The sequence below is a fragment of the Pteropus alecto genome, unplaced genomic scaffold, assembly GCF_000325575.1.
Source record: "Pteropus alecto unplaced genomic scaffold, ASM32557v1 scaffold164, whole genome shotgun sequence".
Classification (NCBI taxonomy): Eukaryota; Metazoa; Chordata; class Mammalia; order Chiroptera; family Pteropodidae; genus Pteropus; species Pteropus alecto.
The window spans coordinates 24686618-24706933 of record NW_006439568.1 but is presented as its reverse complement, the minus strand read 5'-3'; the positions used below and the strand labels follow the sequence as shown (position 1 = coordinate 24706933).

Here is a 20316-nt window from a genome sequence, read left to right as displayed (position 1 = left end):
ATTTTACATATTATTTGGTTTAAATACCGGATTTAGAATTTTGTCTAAAGTAAGGATAACTAGGCTCTAAGAGAGAGCAAAAGAGCTTTCTCATGTTTAAGTACCTGTGTTTTTATATTTGGAATTTGTATTTCTATTTTGACTGTCCCATGGCCCTTTCCTGCTTGGTTATTGTTGTACAGCTGCGCCCTGGGTGGTAAGAGAATCAGACTTTTGAGTTGTTGTGGGAAAAGCACTATCAAACCTTAAAGGTAAAATTGCACTTTTATGGAAATGCTTTAGATTCAGACAATGATCCCCTATTTGAAGCAGTGCCATTCAAGAATTATTTATTGACTGACTGCTACACATATACCAAACACTGTTAGGCCCAGGAGATGCAAACAAAAATGAACATGGTCCCAAACCCTGAAGACATCACAGTTTAGGTAGTTGAGAAAGTCATGAATAGGCAGAGTTTCTTTGTCTAGTGCCCAGGTATGCCCAGGTACTCTCAAAGTCCAGACTAGGGTTGTGCACAAGCCAGCCTTCCTGTGGGTGGTGAAGAGGGGATGAGACAAGAAGCCAGAAGCCAGAGAATGCTCCTTAAGGGAGTGATTTTTAAATGGCATCCTGAGTAATAAGCAGGTGAAATAATAAGATGAAGTTAGGAGAATGGGGTCAACAAGACATGATGTACCACAGTATGAACAAGGACACTAAGGAGTGAACTTGCATGGTGAGAGTAGGAACTTTTAAGTTTACTATTGATGGAATTTAAAAGCAAAGATACCTTGAGCATCTTTTCATGTCTATTGGCCATCTGTGTTTCCTCTTTGGAGAAATATCTATTCAGATCTTCTGCCCATTTTTTAATTGGATTGTTTGTGTTTGTTTTTTTTGTTGTTGAGTTGTATGAGTTATTTATGTATTTTGGATATTAATCTCTTATCAGATGTATCATAAGCAAAGGAATGCAGTCAGCATTAATGTAATGGCTAGGTGCAGAGCCAGAGGAGAGAGAGAGCAATCAGGGGGATCGTTTTATAAACTATATAAATGTCTAACCAATGTACTGCATACTCAAAACTAATAAGAAAGTAAAATTTTTTAAAAAGCAAAGGGAAACTGTGTCTGTAGAGACAGACAATCTTTGTCATGTAGAAGTGATAGATTTTTAGCAGAGGTAGAAGAAGAGTGGGAGGATGGTAACATGGGCTGATTTGACTTTTCAGCAGTTCAAGTAGACTACTCTGGCAGCTTTGTTAGAGGTTTAATATGAGGGACCTCGGCTGGAGGCTGAGACACCAGTGGTGGTGGGTGATTGGAGGGAGAAGGATTCATAGCAGTCCAAAAGAGAGATAATTAGGTCCTGATGTAAGAAAATATAATGAGGTGGAACAGTGGACCTGGGTTCAATCAATATTTAATAGGTAACATTATTGATGTTTGAAGATTGACTAGACATGGGGGATGAAGGAGACGGAGGAATCAGAGATGACTCTAAACATTCAGGAAATCATTAATTTGAACTCTTCTTCCAAGTTCATGGTGATAGGTTTTGACCGATAGCTGCTACTAGTGATTTGCATTGGCAGCTGTAGGTTTTGGCTCTTTAAGACTCCATCACTCCCTTATTTGTTTAAAAAAAAAAAAAAGAAATTGTAGAATCAACCATAGAAAATACCATCCCTGTATGACTTTAATTTTTCAGTGGCCTATGAAAATTTATAGAAATTTGGCTTGATTTTTAGTGGCTTCAATCCAGATGCCAAAATTACCCCCTGGCTGGAACATCCCTTAGGATGGGTGAACCACTGAATCTGTTTTTTATTAGGAACAGCTGAAAACCATCAACAAAATTCCCGTAATATTTCAACGCCAGTGAAATTTCAAGGTAACTCTAGGTTTTAGAAAGTTACAATTCTCAAAATCTGTCTAGCTGAACCCTTATTTGTATTATTACACATATTTATCATGTAAGGAAGCTAGTGGCTTCCTTATTTTCCATAATTGTCATTCCTTTTTTTAGATTATAAATTAAATTCTGAGTTCTGAATGTTGGTGGAGACGTACTTATAGATCTGTAGTCATCACTTAAAAGTAAAAGTACAAATTCAGTCTGTATGGTAGAACCAGAAGTAGGAGAGGAGCCAACCTGAAGGAGTCTCTATTGAAAGCAAAAATTCTCTTATAACTGCAGTGCAATTTAAAAGGATTTTCCTAGTAACAGTTAATATTTTAATGACTTCTGTAAGTTTCTAGAAAACCCACTTCTATAGTTTGCAAGATTAAGGAAGGATGCCAAATATATGCTGATACTTTGATTTTTACTGACATATTTCATGACTGCATGTCTAAAGCCACAAAACAGGAGATGCCTGCCACTTTCTTTCAGATAGTTATATTTAGCCACTATATTTGGCCTTTGTTGCTAAATATTATTATTATTTTTTACTTACGAAACCCTGTTCCCTAATCAGGAATATCTGGGCAAGTCTTGTGGTGTGAGGAAATGTGGTATGTCTCTTCTAAGTGAGACAATAGGATTATGGGACAATTGTAGAACATCTTTAAAATTTTTATCTGAAGAATAGTGGTGTGTTTGGTGATGAACAAGTACTATAAATCAAGAAGCATGAGACGTTTCCACAACCTTTAAGAAAATTTTGTACACAGGAGGAAAGAAAAAAAGCTGACTTTTTCTGGTTCTTGGGAGAAGTTACATTAACTATTTGTTAAAAGTTAACGAAGATCGTTGGCCGCTAAGAACATTCTTCATGAATGGCCATCCATTGTATAATGTCAGTGAAGGTTGTTTAGCAACATATCAAATAGTTTTATGAAAAGATAAAATATGTTTTATTAATCCCAAGGGGAGCTTCTTGAAATGCATTTTCTTTGTAAATAATCTGTGTCATTCTGTGAAACTCATGACTTCTTAGGGTGGGAAAGAAGGGGAAAAAAAACACTATCTTTTCAAACCATTTGTGATTTAATACCTGCTGGTCAAATGAGTTTAAAAACCTTATGAGTAGTATGTTATATTATTTTGAAAGCCTTTCTCTTTCTTGGGAAACTGGCTAACCCCCACAATCTTTTTCCCATGGCAAATGGCTCTAAAACTTTGATCTACTTAAACCAGTTTGCCAGATGGAGCGGATAGAGCATGTGTGACCTTTTGTGCGCCTACTCAACCTGGCTGATTGGAAACCATAAGTTAATCTTGAATGACTTTTATTTCTAGGCATTACAGCAGAAGTTCTGGTGGTGACCTCTTTCGATGAACTGCAGAGAAGGGCCTCAGAAGCAAGAGGGAAGATTGTTGTTTATAATCAGCCTTATACCAGCTACTCCAGGATGGTGCAATACCGAGTCAAGGGGGCAGTGGAAGCTGCCAAAGTAGGGGCTTTGGCATCCCTCATTCGATCGGTGGCTTCCTTCTCCATCTACAGGTTGGTCATGATGTTCATTTGAAATCTTTTTAAAGACCAGGATTTTCCATGAAAGAGAAGCTGTTATGAAATAAAAACAAACCATTCAAATGAAAATACTGATTGCTTATGGAATTTTCCCCCTTTCCACTTTTGGTCATTTGTTTGTCATATCTTCTTTTGCTTTTTCAGGTATTCCAAGCATCATTTGTGCATTCCTTTGAAAAGCTTTTCACATCTATGACAATCCCATAACATTCCTTATATAACCAATATATTATGTATTTTTATTGGCGGGAGAACTAAATCCACGTCTGTGTCTCATCAAAGATTCTTAATGACTTCAGAGAAAACCAGGCTTTTTCCATTGTTGCTAGAGAAGTGAAGTAAAAATACAGTGGGTAACAGGAAGGGGGTTGTCTGCTGTGCAGGGGAGAGGGCTGAGGAAGCAGAGGACCTTGGACATAGACCTGTCTCTGCTCCTGAACAACAGGCCTTGGGAATGTTCTTCAGCCATCAGGTCTTCAATATTCTCTTCTATTAATTGGTGATGATGAAGAGTAATGCATTTACAAAATTATTTTAAGAATAGATGAGGTAAACTTATGAAAGATACTTGATTATAAAGATCTATATAAATGTTTGGTGGTATTATTTGAGGGCAACATAAGTTTTGTCTTTTTCTTTGTAGTTCTGATTGAGGTAATTAAGTACAAAGTGCTTTACTGACCCTTAGTCTTAAGGATGAAATTCAGCATTGCAGTGGCTAAAAAGTCTAAAAATTGATGTGTAGGTAGACCTTTGGCCTAGTTTAGTAGCTACATATGGTAGTGTCACACATTAAAGATAAAATGCTTGAGAAATGTGGATAAAAGAAGCACTATTTTAGTGTTGTAGCTTGGGCTCTATCAGATTTAAAACTTGTAAAAATAATTGCAAATAGGGTTTATTTGGGTCTCAAGACTAGATCTTTAGTATCTATTGTAAAGGAAAGTTTATTTATTCTGCATAATTGCTGTTTGGAGCTGGAGACATAGCTACTTGACCTTAATTAGCACCCTTACACCCTTGAAAATAAAATAACTGAGGAGAGATCAATAACTAGGAAAGCAAGTCAGAAGGGAGTTGTTCAAAAGTACAGAGAAAAAAGGAAAGAGACTTTTTTCTTTTACAAGGATAAGATATCTTCCTAGGGGAGGAAGGTGGGACATGTTAAGACCACTTGTTAGAAGTTTTATGAGGAAAAAAACTAGTTCCACTGATGTCATAGTGCTAAAACTAATGTTCTTTGTAGAGTCTTTACAGATTTGGTGACTAGAGAAATAATGATTGGGCTGTATTCTTTTGGATGGTTAACCTTCCCAGGAAGGAAGTCCTACAATGGCTAGCTTACTTCCTGGAGCACCTCATTCACCCCTTAGAATAACACACTCAGCAAGCTGTGGCCATTTACCATGATTTCACTAGTCATGAAACCTAAATTATGGAGTTAGTCTGTTGCTTTGTGAAACTGGGTGACTGCCAGAAATATTTATTTAAGAACTACTACTCATAAGACTAATAAATCCCCAGATGACTTAATGTACAGCAGTCTGCCATGGTTAATTGGCATTTTTTTTTCTTTCTGTTGTAATGAAGATGTCTGGAAATCCAGGCTAACTAGGAGCCCCGGAAGAATTTTATCCAGCATAGGGCTTAGAAGTCTGTTGTTAGCCTCTAAAATTTGGGGTCAGCAACTTGTAATGTATATTAAAAAGACATTTTTCTTAATATTTTTAGATCTAAATTGATTGTAATTTTTCCTTGCTATTATAGCCAACCATATTTCACTGGAGTCTTGACTTTTATAACTCCATATTTTCAACATTTATAAATACACAGTAACCTTGCCCTTTATATAATACTTAGAATCTTTCACATATGTCGTCTTATTTGTTCTAACAACAATCCAATGGACCAAGCAGAAGGGGCATTATCCCCAATATAGGTAGTGAAATAAAAGTTCAGAGAATTCAACATACAAATATGTATGTTTAAGTCCTGCATCTTAAAAAATAAAACCATAATGAAACAAACTCTATCTCTTTGTCCACTTCTAGCTAGTTGTTTCTTAGAGCCAATTTTCCTTAAAGAGTGTTTTATATTCCTATCTCTAATTCTTCATCTCTCATTCACTCTGCAGACCATTTTAACCTGGCTTTTGACAGTACTGAAATGGAACTTGTTAAGGGCACAAATGATTGCCTAGTTCTCAAATATAATGAACATTTTTTAAGTTGTCGTTTTACTTTACCTCTCTGAAGCATTTGTGAGTGTTGACTGCTTTTTCAGTATCTCTTCTCATTGACTTCTGTGACTTCTTTCTCATATTCTCACTCTTTCTGTCTATCTTTCTTTTTCTTTTTCTCTCACTCTTTACCTCTTTCCCATTTTTCTTCTTTCTTTCCTATTTCTCTGGCTTCTCACTCTGGGATATTCTGAGCAATCCCATCATGCTTGTGGCTTCAACCACCACCTCTACTGTGACACTTGCAAGCTCACCTGTCGTATCCATACCACTGCCTGAGCTTTAGGTCCATATGTCCAACTTCCGGCTGATTCTTCTTTTGGACGTTCCATGGCTATCTCAGCTTCAGTTATTTTTCAAAATCAAATGCACCCTTTTATCTCTCTTTCTTGTGATTTCTATCTCTGAAGAGAATGCTATCTTTCTGTCTTCTAAGTTAGATGGTCCTTGATTACTTTTTTCTTCCTTTATCCATTATTTCTGGTGGTTAGTATGTCTCGTGGGTTCTGCTATTTATCAATCATTTCAAAGAATACATATTTAGCAGCTCCATTTCCCAACATCACTCTACATTCTAGTAGTCAGGAATCACTAACACTTTCCCAATGTACCACATTTCCTCAAAGTTTCATGACTTTGCATGTACTTTCTCTTCTGCAACCTTATATTTCCTTTCTCACTGTCTCACACTGTCCTTCAAGATTCATCTTAAGTGTTTCTTCTTCTGGGGAGCCCTTCCTGATATACAGCCTCCAGCCCAGGTGAACTACCTCTTTTTGGTATTCTCACACCATCCTTTGCATACACTGAATCATAATGTCTTGGAGGTCGTTTGGGTTTGTGCTTTGGTAGGGTAGACAAACTGTCATAACAAACAGCTTCAAATCTTGGTCAATTAATATAACAGGCAATTTCTTTCCACATAATAGTTTCAAGAATGTGGTCAGCAGGTGGCCTTCTGCTCAATTCCCTCTTGTGGCTCCATTACCTCTAAGATCTCTGAGTCTACAGCATCCAGCAGATACACAAGGAGATAGAGTGAGAAAGTTCATGATCGAAAGGGAGATATTCCATTGCCAGGCCTGGATATGGCTTACCTCACTTCTACTCACATTTCAATGGCTAGGATATAATTATGTGGAGGCTGAGAAATTTGTTCTATCTTTATGCCCACAATGAAAGGTAAATGAGTTTGGTGAAGTATTCCAGTCTGCCCCAATTGCCTGACTCTACACTTGGTCGTAAGTTTCTGAAAGACATAGATTATATTTTTTTACCTCTGTATCCCCATCATCTAGTATAAATGCTAGTTATAGTCTCTCTGGAATTGTCTAGTGAAGGAATGAACTTCTCTGAGGTTGTATAGTCAATCATGGAAGGGCTCTTATGACAAACTGATTTCAAGTGCTCTCTGACCAAACTGTGTAGCCTCTGTATAGTAAGTTCAAAACAACTGGAGCTTTTAGGGCACTTTGCTCTATTTTTGGAGGAAAATATCCAGGTTCCCAACATGCGAGATTGTTTCTTTTTTCTGCCACAATATTCATGAACAATGATGTTTTGAGTTGCTGATTGAATAAAACAGCTCCCATCTCCTTGACAGGCAGTTCACCCTAGCTCTGTGGGAGTGGGTGATATTGAATTCCATCTAGGAGCTGTGTAGAAGTCAGCAACACTAGAGAACAGAATATAAATTATAATTTGTTTCTGCTTGACTTAAAACTTAGAGAATTTCTTAAAGGACAGGAAATGTGTTTTAGCAGTTTGGCTTGACACTCGTCAGTGCAATTATCAACATTTGTCAGCCATTTTGAAAGTACAATAGTCACGTGGTTATATGACCAATGTCCTCAAAAGACATCTATAAAGAGTTCATTACTTTTTTGCCAGCATAATCTCTGGGTTCATCATTGTTATTTTTCCGTATTTCCATTATTAGTGTTCTTGTACTCAAATTTACTTCAAAAAGATTTTTCCTTTATTGGTGCTTTTATAATGATTTTTATTTTGCCCACTGTTAAGTATCAACTGGAACTACAAATTAGATCTTTTTCAATTTCTCTCAAGTATGTAAAATACATCTTGCCTTTGTCATAAAGGATATTTTAACGATAAATGTTATAAGAAATTTAAGTTCTGCAGAGGAATGCTTCTTTATGGAACCACTTTTTTTCTGCATTATTTCTCAAATTAATCTTTGTTTTTTAGTAAATATTTATTGAGAACTTACCAGTTGCTCAGAGGTTGCCAGATACTAGGGTTACTAAGATGAATTAAACTTGTCTTTTGTCCCTCAGGAATATTCTATCTGGCTGAAAGAGAGGAGAGTAAGCATAAAATATAAATGACTAGTGTAATATATTTTCTATTTAGTACTAAATGCATGATTAGGGGACATGGATGAAGAAAGGAAATGAACATTTCTTAAGTAACCTGCTTTGTACTATGCTTTTCTGAGGCTTACATAGTTTCAATTCTTTACGCAACATAATTGAAGTAGATACTGGTATCTTTTACTGAAGGAGAAACAGATTTAGAATGAATAAATGGCTAGTTAAGTCATACAGCTAATGAAGGAACTAGGATTCATGCTCAGGGTCTCTGGTTCTAAATTCTTTGCACTTTATACCAAGCAACCTGGAGAGCTAATGCTATCGGAGTCTGGAAGAGGTGGTAGAAGTCTGATTAGGTTTGGCTTCATTGAGATGTGGGTTTTGGGTGTATTCAATGAAAGAAATGAACAGGAGGAGGGAGGTGGAAAGACATTCTATACATGATCAAGGCAAGAAGTGGGAGTACATGATGCTCAAGTAGACTAGGTTGGTTGGAGCCAGAAGATTTCACAGGAGATCAGAGAAATGTAATTTTGGGGTGAGAGGAAGAGACCAGGTTACAAAGAACCCAAAGTACCAGATTAGGGAGGAGTTTTTAAGATTAATGTGGAGGAAATGGGGAATCACTGAATATGTTAGATGTGGGGGGTGATATTTTAGAGCAAAGTCTCTCTAAGTGTGGTGCCTGGAACACCATCATCAACCTCAACTGGGAGCTTGTTGATATGCAAATTATCAGGCCCCATCTGAGATCCATTAAATTACAAAATGCTTGAGTGTGGTTTAATCAGTCCTTCAGGTGATTTAGATGCAAGTTAAACTTTGGGAACTACCGTTTTAGAAAGATTAATCTGGTGACTGTACATAGCATGCTTTGAGAAGGAAAGACAGGATACTGCTCTAATAATGCAGATGTGAAAATAATGGGACAGCTGGTGGCAGAGAGGAGAGAAAGGTTTAGCAAGAGGGATAGTATCAAAATTATCAGAACTTGGGGACTGGGACTGGTTGCATTTGAAGTGGGGTGGGGAAGAGGAGTCAAAATTAACAGTAAAGCAAGGATCAAAAACAGTGAGATGAATTTGCATTTAGTTCAGCCCAATATTTAAAAATCATGAGATTTATATAAAAATTGGGGTTTGTGGTTTATAAGGAAAGACCAGATCTGGCGACACTGGCAAACTTCAGTCCAGTGGATTAGTCACCAAGTCCTTTTGTTGATGGGATGTGTTCTCTCTGGTCTGCCACAGTTTCCCAGTTTCCCTCCACCCAGCTTGGGGACTGGAGAATGAGAAATATATGGGTCGGGAGAGGGAGCTGATTCGGAGGCAACATGATCAGTTTGATTTTTAGATATTTTAAAACAGTCCCATTAATCTGGTTTTTATTTTTTGTAAGAAAAATAATTAAGCATTTCCATTTCTCTATTATCCACTTTTTGGATCACTCAAGGCAACTTAAAATTCTGGTCTAGCTTTTTGCAATGTAGTATGCCTTGGGACTTCTGCCTCTTGCTTCCTCAACATGTGAGCTTAAGAATGCAAAATAATTTTTATATTAGCCCAAGTAAAATATAATTCAGAAAGCAATTCTACTGAGGGCAAATTGTCTGCTGTATTCTCATTGCCAAATATTTATGTTTTTCTAGTTATTTTCTCCATTACCATAGATAACTGAACACAGACTGTAAGTTTTAATCAGTGGAGGAAGCAAAAGGCTCTCCCTTCACTGTACTGTGAAAATTGCATCACCACCCTGGGTAAGAATTCACTGAGGTGGGAATCAGTTGTTGATAGAACTTGGCTTTGTAAATACTACTGGTTTATGTTTTCTTTCACTTGGCCTTTATGTACCGTATTGAGAGAGTATAGTAAAGAGGAGGAGAAGAGGAGCAATCCAGTGTGAAGATGACTAAGATCTCATTAAGCATTCAGCTGCAGAGTGAGATGAGTGAATCCAGGTGATGTTTATGGAGTGTCAGAGAGGGAGAATGTTACACCATCTGGTGAGAGCGCCATGAAAAAGCACACAAATCAATCCCTGTAATGATAATTAATACAAAGTTGATAAATGACATAATTGAAGCGCTGGTTGAGCTATGCTATAGCATTAAATAGCTTCAAAGAGGGCTCTGATTAAAGACATTGCAATTTATAAAACATTCTTCATCTTAAGAAAGCATCTTGATGAGATTTAACATGAGCATTTTTATAATCAGAGGGCCAGCTTAAAACATCTAGAGCAGAGCTGAAATGTCTTAAGAGGTCTATTTTGGATGATTTTTGAAAGCCAGTTCTCAGAGAGTAAAAAAGCCATCTCCCTCTCATTGTTATTTAATGGGAGAAAATTAATGCTTCTACTTCGCACTTAGACTGTCCAGGAATTTTGATGTCCTGGTGGTTTGGTTCTTCGGTGTGATCTTAGCATAATTAGTTATCAAGCTCGATTTAAATTGTTCTGAAATATTTTTGCATTTAGGGGGACATGTGCTTGCCAGTGATTGCAAAATAAGGAAAATACCACAGTGACTCAAAATGGTGCAACTGGGCCAGCCTTGATTAGTAGGCTCTTTTCCTTTCTTATTTTGTTTTTGCTGGATTCACTCGGAGTCTCCTAACAGATGCACAGTGATCAAGCAGAATGCCAGTTTTCATCATTTATGCAGGTGGAGGGCTACCGTGCTCCCAAGGCGGGAAACCAGAGAAAACGAACACTGAATGTTGCAGTTTTTCTTCTCCTCGTCCTTTTCTTTCTCCTCTTTCTGATTTTTGAGAGGCCGTTTATTTGCTTAAATAGCCTTTGTTAGAAATTCCAAGATGTTCTTTAATCACTGAATTCTTATTATTGCTTCAGGTAGTGTAACAGGCGCACCACCTCGCACTGGATAGATTTCAGGCAGTGTACTCCAGAGTCCCAATTTTATAGTTGCAGTGCCTGGGTCTTTGTTCAACAACACTTCCAGATGTGTGACATCGGCAGACTATGTAAACTCTCTGCCTCAGTCTCATCTGTACAATGGGGGAAGTAATTGTACCTTCTTCCCGGTGTTTTGTGAGGATTAAATGAGATGTTGTTGCCTGACACATAGTAAGTGTTACATTTGTGTAAAGTGCTATTATCATATAGTTTTTCTAACTCATGACTGATATATATATATTGAATAAAAGAGAAATGAGGGAGCGAGGGAAGGAGAAAGAAAAGAAGAGGGAAGAAAGGAAGAAGACAGAGAAAGAACCACTTTATTTAACATCACTATTGTAGTTGCATTTATTTGGTTGGGAGACAGCCCCTAACATCATATTGCCATTTTGATCTTTATCCCCTTAGTTTGTCCAAACCCTCTTGGGGTTATATGTTTACTAGCCTGTTTCTCTCTCTGGATTGGAAGTTCTCCTTGAGCCATACTCTGTATCTTATTTATTTCATTGTCTCCCCATTTGTGCACAGTGCCTGGCACACAGTCATGCTGGAATGAATGGATAAAAAGTTTAGAGGCAGCCTCTGGTTTGATAACATATGAATTCAAGGTGTTACTGTCTTATATTCATAGAAGTTGAATAATACTATAGATGAGGTGACTAACGTTTTAAAGTGCTACTTATCAAAAATAGAATCTCTGGAATCTGAGAGGAGACTATGTAGTTATGTAAATTTTGGTAAAGTATTGCAGACTGCATATTACTATGGTGCTTTGTGAGGCTGCTATAATTAATGGTCTGTTTGCTTTCCTCGTACTGACTGTCATTTTTCATCTGCTTATAACCTTGCTATAAAAATTTGTTCTTGGCTGCTACTTTGCATTCATAATTTAAAAATGTATATAAATGTTCACCTTCTATTTTCCAGCTTTCTGATTATCGAAAGCAAAAGCTTAAGAACCACATCACTGTGGCATGTTTTTCTGAATCTCTCCTGGTAAAAATAAATTAATGCATTTTGAATTCAAGTTTCAGGATTATGGCAATGTCGTTTGCTTATGCAGTGCCCTTTGAGAAATGTCTAATGTAGCATATGAACCAAAATAATCCTGAGTAATCTCAAGTCAGTCTTTTACTATTGCATGTGCTTTTGTTCTCTTTTTCTTTCTCTCATCAAAGCTAAAGATGACACTTGCTAAAGTTTTCTTGCATCCAAATGACCCTTTGGCTTCCTTACCTCTCTGGAGAAAATATCAGCCAGAAGGTACTATCAGGAAGATTTGGAGACTTATAAAAGTAACAATATGGAGAGTGGAATTTGGAAGCAGACAGACATGGATCAAATGCAGGCTCTGCCACTTAGAAGCTGTGTGACCCTATGTACTTTTGTTTCCTCATTGGTAACATGGCGAGAATGCTGTTTATCTCACTGAGGTGTCGAGAGAATTAAATGAGATCAAGCACTAGCCATAGAACTTGACACGCAGGAAGCAATCAGTGAATTAAAGTTCACATCTGACTTTGATCATGTTCATTATTGTCATTATCATCATTAGATAATAATAGGACTAAGCAGGTAGGTTGATATGAACTGACCTATCTTAAAAAGCAGCAGCTCCAGAACTCTCCTCAGTGTGGGCTCCAGAGACCTTGGTTCTGTTTATTTCCTGGTTTCAGGAACCCACTCCTTCAGTAGTCTCCCCCAGTCTTTGGCTTAAAACTCTTTCTTGTCTTTTCCACCCTCTCTTGCCTTACGTTGGATGCTTGATAACGTTTTTGCATGTCATGCCAAAGATGTGGTGACTCAGACAGTGATCAGTGGTCAGGTGACCAACATGCAGCAAGCGTTCTGTTTTAAACACCATCCAAGCTATTTTCTACCTCAAGGCCTTTGTACTCACCAACCCTTGTGTCTGGAAAATTGTTTCCCCAGCATTGTGTGGCTGGGGAAACATTCAATCTTCAGATCTTAGCTGAAAGGTTTTTTTCATGAAAGGCCTTTCCTGACTGTCCTGAGTAGAACTCTCCCTCAAATTCTCTTACCTAGCACCTCCTCTGTATGCTCAGAGTCCTCATAATATTTGGTAACATCTTCCTATCTACCTACCTTTCTATATACCTGTTTAGTATGAATCTCTCTATGAGAATATAAATTTCATGAGGACTGGACCATGTCTTTTCAGCACAACACTGTATTTTCAGTACATAGGAGATTTCAGGGCACACAACAGGTACTCGAGAGATATTTTTTGAATGAATAACTATTTAAAAAAATCATCTAAGGTCAAAGGAATAGAGAACCAGCTATAAAAGGATATATACTGAATCATGTCTATTTTCTGAAGCCACATTCTAAAGCGTGACAGATTTTTTTTCAAACTTTTTTTTAAAAATATCAATCTGTGGTAAAGTTGAAAGAATATTAAATGACTCATATGCTGTTTGTAAGAAATAGCCTAACTTTTTCCAGAGGTGATACCGTTTTACATTGCCACCAGACATGTGTGAGAGTTCAGGCTGCTCCACATTCTCACTAAAATTTGGTGTTGTCAGTCTGTTTAATTTTAGCCATTCTGGTGGGTGTATGTTGATATCTCATTGAAGTGCTGATTTGCACTTCCCTGATGACTAACGATATTGAGCAGGCTTTCATGTACTGATTGGTCATTTGTGGATCTTCATTTGTAAAGAGTCAGCTCAAGTCTTTGACCATTTTGTAATTGGATTATTTTAAAATTATCGGGGGGTAGGAATTCTTCATATACTGTAGATACAAGTTCATTGTCAGACACATGTTTTGCAAATATTTTCTCCCAGTCACTCCCTCTCCTTCTGCCTCTGCCTCTCCCTCTCTCTCTCCCTCTTCCTCTCCCTCTCTCCATACCTCTTCCCTTCCCCCTCCCTCTCCCCTCCTCCTCCCCCTCTCCCTTTTTTGAATCATATGAAAGTAAGGTAGGTATAGCCATGAAGACACTTTACCCATAAATACATTAGCATGTATTTCATAAGAACAAGGACCTTTTCTAATATAATGCAATACCATTCTTATACTCATGAAATTTAGCAGTTTTATAAGTATTATGTAATGTAAAGTTCATCCATACTCAGATTTCCCCAATTGTCTTCCTCTCTTAATAATGTCCTGCTTTTTTTAAATTTCAGAATTCAATCAAGGATATACATTAAATTTAATTGTCATATATCTTTAGTCTACTTTAATCTGGAATTGTTCCCTAGCCTTTTTAAACATTTTATTACACCAACATTTTTGAAAAATACAGGGCAGTGTTTTGCACAGTGTCCCTCAGTTTGGAGTTCTTATTTCCTTATTATTAAATTAGATTAAATACTTTGGGCAAGAATTCTGTATGGATAATGTTGTGTCCCTCCTATTGTATTATACAAGGAAGTAAATAATATCAGTTTTCCTTATTAATGAGGCTAAAATTGATGGCTTGTCTAAAGGCAGTATCTCTGGATTTCTTCATTAGAAAGGTACTTTTTTTCCTTTGTAGGGGAAATACATTGTTATTATTGCAAGATGCTTTGAGACTTTGTGAATCATATTTTCCCCAAAAAAATTTCACCCAAATTTAGCATGTGTTGTTGATCTTTACCTGAATCAATCATTATATTGCTGGTTGCAAATGTTTTTTTTTTCCTAATTCAATTTTTCCTATTACATTTATTAACTGGCACATTTTTATTCTTCCCTTATTATTATTTCATGAATTTTTAAAAGTGTGCGTATTAAAATTCATTACTGTCACATTGGTTTTGATAAAGCATCAAAAATTTTAAAGTGCTCATTAAGCGTCATGCTATTTTACAATAAGCTTGAATATGTGAAGCATCAAAAGGAATTCACTTTTTTTTTTTTTTTAAATCCTAAGGAATCCAAACTACCCCAGGTAAGTCAGCTAATTAGCAGGGTATAATCAATACCATTTCCTCTAACTTTTTCATTAACTAACATTTTCATACTCCAAAGCCTGAGCTTTGGAGTAATAACTCCTGAAGTTATTTTTAGAGTTTACCATTACCAATGTATACCATATGCAAATGAAGATCTTTTACCCCATAAATAATTGCTATCAATTGTTAAAATAAATGAGCAAAATTCTCAAATCCAGCAACTGCTTCTGAGTTTCTCCAGATTTCTTTTTCTTTTCATTTTTTCTTTTTTGCTATGCAGTGTTGATGCTGCAGAGTGTGTTTTCAAAGAGTCTTTCCCAGGAGAAATAAGTGTCTCAGTGTGTGTTTACGGAGGCCTTCAAGGATGTTTCTTTGCGGGGGAGTTTGCGTAGTTTCTATGTTGTAGCATAGAAAACTCTAAATTATCCACCCACTCCAACTTCCCCAGTGTTGTAAAGGGGTAACCAGCCTTGGCTAGTGAATCAACGGTAATAGTTTAAAAGCTCAGTGAACATCTGTCGCTGCACTGGTTGCAGCTCTGTAAATCAATTTGACATCTAGGAGAAGAATCTAATTTTTGACATTTTCAAATTTTATTCATTCCATAAATATTTATTAAGTGTCTTATATTCTGGGCCAAGGGAGGACCCAAGTTTTATAGGACTACGTACTTATATAATTTTGATGACTCTTTAAGAAAATGAATACAAAGTTACAAATACATATGTAGATATAAAATCAACATTTACTTAGAATAGCAAAGAAATTATAACAAATTAAAATTTTAAAAGTGGCCAAATAACATTATAAAATACAGAAAAATATACTTTTATTAAATAGCTATCTGTCAAACTTTTATATTTTTTCATTTTCTTGCATACTCCGATTATTCTTTATATGACAGTGTTTTAGAGTTATGTTTTCTAAAGAGAGTAAAAAGATAATTCAATCTTTTCTCTAGCATGTTGATAGAAATTTAGTTTTCAAATTTGATAGTTTGGAAAAGTTTATTTCAGCTTTACAGCTTTTTATTGGGAATATCAATATATATATTTTTAAGACTCAAATTTTGGAAAGATGCTATCAAGTTTTACATATGAGCTTTAAGATTTCAGGACATTACACGTTTCTTATACAGTGACAACATTTGAACTTTGTTGCCTGTGTCCTTTTTATAGTGGCATTTTATGACTTTTTTTACCTTTATATTTGTCAGTATTTTGTATCAAATCAATAAGAAATTTCAATTTTTTTTCCAAGGTGATTTACTCTTTATTATTTGCATTATTAAATAATCTAAGAGACTTCATCATAAATACTCAAAGCACATCTCTTTCTCTCCATAAACTGGTTGTGAAGGGGTAACCAGCCTTGGCTAGTGGTTTTGTATGTCTTTTGTCTGATATTGCCAGGCTTGATTATGAGAAGACATGTTATATATGATAACATGTGATCCATTATGCTGAGACAAAACATGTGAATTCATACATAGGGGCACTTGCTGTTTGTAGTACAACTACAGGTTTGTGCCCTACACAAGGTTTCTGGTAAAGTTCATTTTGTATGAAATCCTCAAAAAAAAAATAAAATATAAAATTAGAAGTTGTATACATAATGGAATACTCTGAATTATTGAGTCTATTCTTGACAGAAGAGAACTTCCATTTTTAAGTAGGCATTGATGAGAATTGAATCCTTTAATCGCAGTTTTACACATCTGATAATTGGAAGAATTTTTTAATGACTTGCTTCTGATTCTCTACCACTGTCTCCATACTTTCATTGCTAGGAACTGCAGGATTCATTCTTTGCACAATATGGCCTCTGGCCCTGTGTCTTTGTATTATGACACCAGTAGTCCTGGGAGCCATTCCTGTACCAGGATGGAAATGAGGACTGTGAATCACATAAATATATCTGCATAAACCCAAACTAATATATCCCCAAATCAACTTCTTCTTAGCTAAATCCTCAGCTAAGTGGGAAGAAAGTATGACAAAAAGAAGTCAGAGTGGATTAAAAAAGTTAATACCTGTAAAGTACATGGACAAGTGCTGGGCTACTAATGAGGCACCTGAAGATGTTAGCTGAAAACCCATCCTCATCTTCATCCTCATTCTCTCCATCACTTCTATACATGTTTTTATAGCCTTTTCAGTTTCTGGTGGCCTGGGACTTGGAATTCTTTATAAATAGCTTCTTCTTATTTCTACTTCCTTTTCCTTTTAAAACCTAGATTTCAAAAACTTTAGAGCTGGATGAGCCCTTAGAGAACATCTGCTCCACACCTTCATTTTATAGATGAGGAATTTGGGGCTGATGGTTACTCAGCTAGTTAATAGCAGAACAAGGACACATGTCTTTTAGCACCTTATACCATGTTTCTTTTCTCTCAAGTCTCACGAGTAAATCTCTATCAGACTACACTCAGCCTCCCAGTTTCAATGGACCCCTTCCCCCCAAATTGATATTTTTAAGTTAGAATAGTCAATACACTTCTAAGATGCCACATAATGGTGTTTCTGTACTCATTTTGATAGGACTTATAGCAGAGTGAACCATGTCATGAACACTCTCACAGGGAATGGAAACTCATCTTATGAAGAGGTACGCTTTCCACAGGCTTTGTGTTTTCTTTCCCTTAGCAGGGAAGGAGCCTACATGTCAGCTGCCTGGCCTTCCTCTGGGCCTTGGTTTTTAATCTCCAGGGAGGCGAGGCCGACAGAATGTCATCTCTTCTCCTGCTTAGGAAAGAAGCTGTGAAATAAATCTTTATTGCTTACGTGCCTTATGTTGCTTAGTATCAGCTGTATCCATAACACCATGACATATTTAAAATACTGTTACATTGGAATAATTTTTTTAAAGGGATCCTGATGTCCCTAAATACCCCCAATAGGCATTGTGATGTTACATCAGTTTTTATCTTTAATTGTATTGATTTCCCTGAGAAAACTTAAGTTTATGGATATGTGCCTAAATACTGTCCTTTACTGATCTGAATTTTTCAGCTGTAAGTTTTAGGAACCTCTTAATTGATTCAAAGAGGGGAAGAGAAAAGAGCTAATATATATTCACCGGCTTTTAAGTAGTGGGTACTTTATAAATATCCCAATTGAATCTTTACAAGGACTTTGGGAGGTAAGGAGCTTTAGACATATTTTATATTTGAGTAACCTGATCAAGATTGTATCCTAGGATATTTTGAAAAAGTTTTTTTTGATAACTAAACTTGAAATAAAAAATATTCACAGATAAGGGTTTTTGTAAGATCATTTTAGTAAAGCTTGTAGAGAGACCAAAACAATGTGTTCCAATTGAGAAGACCAGGTCGAGGAAATGAAAGGATGAAACTGCGACCACACTAACAGCCATGTCACAGTGCTGGGCAGATTTGAAGAGACCTCTACAAATTTGGGCCCTTTGCTTTGGAAGGTGGATTATGAAGGACATCTTTGGTTATTTGTTATGAGTTCCTCTTGTTTCCTATCCTTCCTTCTTGTCCTCTCCCTCCTTCTCTTTATTCAGTACCTTTCTGTGGCAAATAACAGGTATTAAATTAGATTTCCTGATACCCTCCAACTTGAAAGGCAAAGGCACAGGCAGTACCCTCCTGGCAACTATTTATGATATCTGTCCTTCCAGAGATTTGCCCTGTGGCAGCTTCGATCCATTATCAGCTCTTCTTTTGCCCATATTTGCAGCTCCCCAGGACCTAGGGAGGAAAAAACAGATCTCAGATATGCTAAGTTCCAAATCAAGACTTAATTAATAAAATCACTCGTCCACTTGCCCTTGCTTATTACTGCATCCTGTCCCAGCTGGGATGGGAAAAGAGCATTGGTCATGCTGTCAAAAGCAGACTAGATTTCTCCACTGCTATTTCTTTCTTTCTTAACTACAAACAAAAGAAAACACTATACACAACAAACAGACAAAATTGACACTAGGTTAGAGTGCATATATTTTGTACTGTTTTCATACTTCACGTGTTCAATCATATTTGTCTTAGCAAATGTGATTAGAAGTGTTGCTTTTCCTTCTTTTCCCACCTTCTGGCATGAGATTTATAGGTAAAGATTAAAAGACACTGAATCTCAAAAAAGTTTCTTCTGCTCAGCACATATGCCATCTTCTTGCCCTCTTCCTGATCCTGGTCCTGGTCCCCTCCCTTGCCTCTCTCTCTCTCTCTCTCTCTCTCTCTGCCTCTCCCTCTCCTTCAATTCGGGGCTTAGAGAAATCTTTCACTCTTCTTTTGACAGGTGTCAGGCACTATGAGCTCATTTAAATGAACTACCTGGGGGAAACTAAATTTTTTTTCAGGAGAACAGTAATTTTGATGACAAGTGCCAGGACACACCAGATGGCACGACTGAAGAAACTCTTATCAGGCATCACGTTCCAGGTGGCCTGTCTCCCCCCGCTCCCCCCATTCTTATTTGTTCATGCTTGACCCAAATGAAAATATTGAAATGAAGTTCTTCTTGGAAGTTGTCAAGAAAAAGAGATGATAGTGACTCTGCATAAGATGTCTACATCCCCACCAAAGTATAGCCAGTATTTACTATTACTTATGCTTATTATCACTGATGCTTCCCAGACCCTTTTGGGCACATATTTGAAGAAACTTCAATGATGAACCCTGCTAGTTGTTTAATAAATAGATCTGTTACATAAACTGTAAAAAAATTGACGTTTTGGACAATTCCCAATCCTGGCTAACATTTGGCAGTTCTTGCCAAGATATGACTGAAGTGTCCTCAAACATTCTTCTTCATTTGCCACACAGTCTGATTGGTTTTGTTGGCTCTCACTTGCTGGAGAGCGAATCTATTGACACAAATGTCATGGGAAGGTATTTAGTGGAAGGTGAAATTTTTTTCATTCCATGTAAAACATTCTAAAATTCAAGGCCAGAGCACTGTGGCAGGCCCTAATCTATGAATCATTATATCCTTAACATCCCCCAAGAACAGGAAGAGAGAGATCAACCTTTATAGACACGGGCGGAATTTCTCCTCTGAACACTGGTAATTCATGTGACATTTGCTGTTTGCTTATGTTTGCAGTGAAATTCTTTCCTTCAACCTTGCACTGTGCTGTTACCGGTCACTTAACAGACCCAGAAAAGCAATACGAGTTGATGTTTTAGGTACACAAACAGAGCAGATGGTTTTAATGCTAGGCATTGATTTTTTTTTTTTTTTTTTGGTCAATATTTGGTTCACATGAGAACCTTTATTTTTCCAGCCTGTAAACTTTGGCTCTGAATTTATGTATTTTGGAAGATTTGATGCTATTGGTAATTCAGCAATGAAACTTATTCATGGAAAAGTTTTATTGTGAATGAAGAAGAAAGTACCAAATAGTGCAGACAACACACACTTTTCTTTATTATTTAATTTTGTACTAAACAATACATGTGCTTCGTATTAGGTATCCCATGGTTG

The 20316-nt window shown here is 36.7% G+C and overlaps 1 protein-coding gene across 3 annotated transcripts in view; it reads left to right on the top strand.

The window, feature by feature from the left end:
• Positions 1-20316, top strand: part of CPQ (carboxypeptidase Q) — a 344157-nt gene that overhangs the window by 65194 nt on the left and 258647 nt on the right. For all 3 annotated transcript variants that reach the window (XM_025050147.1, XM_025050148.1, XM_025050149.1), the window contains one exon: positions 3227-3434. In XM_025050147.1, the coding sequence (XP_024905915.1) occupies positions 3227-3434 (208 nt within the window). The remainder of the gene's footprint in view (positions 1-3226; positions 3435-20316) is intronic.